The 2,500-nt window shown below is 41.9% G+C and overlaps 1 protein-coding gene across 2 annotated transcripts in view; it reads right to left on the bottom strand.

Annotated features, from left to right (window-relative positions):
- LOC138019074 (uncharacterized) overlaps positions 1-2,500 on the bottom strand; it is a 126,914-nt gene that overhangs the window by 36,804 nt on the left and 87,610 nt on the right. For both annotated transcript variants that reach the window (XM_068865727.1, XM_068865728.1), the window contains one exon: positions 957-1,184. In XM_068865727.1, the coding sequence (XP_068721828.1) occupies positions 957-1,184 (228 nt within the window). The remainder of the gene's footprint in view (positions 1-956; positions 1,185-2,500) is intronic.

Here is a 2,500-nt window from a genome sequence, read left to right as displayed (position 1 = left end):
TTGCTCGCCCTGCTCAAAGAATTGAACGGAAGAGAGGCTGTTCACAGTCTACTGGCACGTTCATCCGTTGCAAGCAGCTGTGCGCTTCCCGAAGTCCCGAAAAGTAGTCTGGGGATAATTCCGATCACTCAGTGAAATTCTCTCGGTATCTCTCTGTATGTTTCATAAACGTCCACTTTATCATCTTCCAAAATAGTTGAGGTGGTTTACACCAGTTTCAACAATTTGGAGGTAATATCTTATAAGAAGGATTAACTCTACAACACTGCTTAACAAAACAGCAATGTTATGGCAGCAAATGAGACAGCAATAATTTTTTTTACAAGATACACTCGTTAATGTGACATAATAGGTGACCATGGCAACAAAGGAGCTATCTAAAAAAAGGAGCCATCTAAAAAAATGTGCCATTATTTGTTTAATTCCCCTTCTTTCTGAAAACGAACTCGGGTACCCCAAGTTTTGTTTTTGGAAAGTAACTAGCAGATTCAGCGCCACTTAAAAAAAATTCAGTTGCGAAGGTGGCTTCCAAGTTTCGTTTGTGAAATATAAGCGTTTTAAGACAAATAATAGGGCATATTTAGATGGCTCCATGTTGCCATGGCGACCTATTATATTACATCAATGAGTGTGTCTTGTTAGGTAATTATTGGTGTTTGATGCTTTACCATAACTTTGCTGTTACATGAAACAGTTTAATTCTTTCAAATTGTACAGTTTATTGAAACTGGTTCGAGCCTCCCCAAATTTTAAGAGTATAATAACAAATCGTAGTTTTGCAAAAGGCTTTTTGGACTCGAAGTGCTTTCGAAATATTTTAGAAAAGAGCGCCACAATAGAAAGAAGAGATGCCTTGGTAACCAACCACTTTCCCAGGTCTTATTTCCACCGAGACCTCGGCAAAGAAAAGCCCAGGGAAACGAGGTCGCCCGAACACAAGGTTGAAAGTTTCATACCATGTAGGTGATCGTGAGTGTAGTGGCGAACACAAACAGGCAGTTAATGTACTTGATAAACCTCAGCTTGCTGTCAGGTAATATAACGAAGTGGATAAACAGATCAGCAAAGCGCGTTTTGAAAGCAATCAGGGTGGCGACCAGTCGCTGACGGAACGTTGGTGTCGGCTCAGGCGGTTTTTCAATTTCAAGAGCTTCCATATCGAGGGAGTTGTCTTCCTTCTTTTCCTGCAGAAAAATAAAACCAGTTACCTACACCCTCCAGCTCGAATTGTATTTATTTCAAGCTCGGAAAAAAAACGTCCGAGACTGAATCGTGACAAATTTACGGTGGTTTTCATACTAACAAATTTGCAGAGGGCAGATTGATCCAGTGGTTACAACGATAGATTTGCATGTGGATACTCCTGGTTAGAGGTATCTGTATTATGTTTCACAGTTCCAGTTCCAATCAACGGTTGTTTTTTTCACTGCCATCAATAAGGAGTGTAAGAAAAGACGACGGCGACAATATGAACAATAATTGATTAAAGGAGAAAAAATAATCGTCCTGGACGTGACGCAGGCCAACTTTGCGTACATAACAACGACGTGAAATCACCAAATTTGAGGTTTTGACGAAAATATTAGGCAGCTTAAGCAAGCGCGTTCTTGAGACGCAGACGGCAAGCGGAAGATAACATTTTGCGTACCAGGGTAGTGATGTCTCCTGGATTTTCATACTAATCATTTCCAATGGAGAAAAGAAAAGATACTTAGCAACGTAAATGTGGTTGTGTGAGGACAAGTTAAAAGGGAAAACAGTTCACTTCCGGTTGCCGTCTGTGTCTCAAAAACGCGCGTACTTAAGGACGTTCGCGCTAATTGTTTGTGCGCAACGTAACTGCGCAGGTAACGCGACTGTAATATGTCACGCATTACTTCGAGCATTAGCGAAGTTGAGGTTTGAAAACGGGTAATGACAATCTGCGAGCCAGCGAGCCATGCGAGTCATGCGAATTTCGCATTTAAGTCTAAGCACCCATTTCAAATAGCGCTGATAAACAGTTATTAAGTCTAAGCACCCATTTTAAAACGGTTAGCTTTCAATAACTGTGTGACTCGCAGTCATGGCTCGCATGGCTCGCAGCCATGACTCGCATGGCTCGCTTCTTGGTTCGCATGGCTCGCAGCCATGGCTCGCACGGCTCGCATGACTCGCACGTTCGGCTCGCTGGCTCGCTGGCTCGCACATTGGCAAAACTCTTTAAAAACCTTTGCAGAAACCGTGGACGATAAGTCTTGCACAGCGTTGGATAAGAGAAGATCGTGATCAGTCAAAGTTGATTAAAAATATTTAGGAAAATCAAGTAGACTATTGCACGACTGATGTTCGCGTTGTTTTATCAGTCGTGCACTCGTCTACTTGACTTTCATAAATATTGTTCAAGCATTAGTTAAAATAACATGGCGACAAAAATTCCAGGCCGGCAGAAGAATGGCACATTTATTTCCGAATCATCATGAAACGTTAAAGAGAAGTGAGCGGGAGGATGGAAAAGCTC

The sequence above is a fragment of the Montipora capricornis genome, chromosome 10 (genome assembly GCF_036669925.1).
Source record: "Montipora capricornis isolate CH-2021 chromosome 10, ASM3666992v2, whole genome shotgun sequence".
Taxonomy (NCBI): Eukaryota; Metazoa; Cnidaria; class Anthozoa; order Scleractinia; family Acroporidae; genus Montipora; species Montipora capricornis.
Note: the sequence above shows the minus strand (reverse complement) of the source record. Positions and strands in the feature narration are given on the sequence as shown.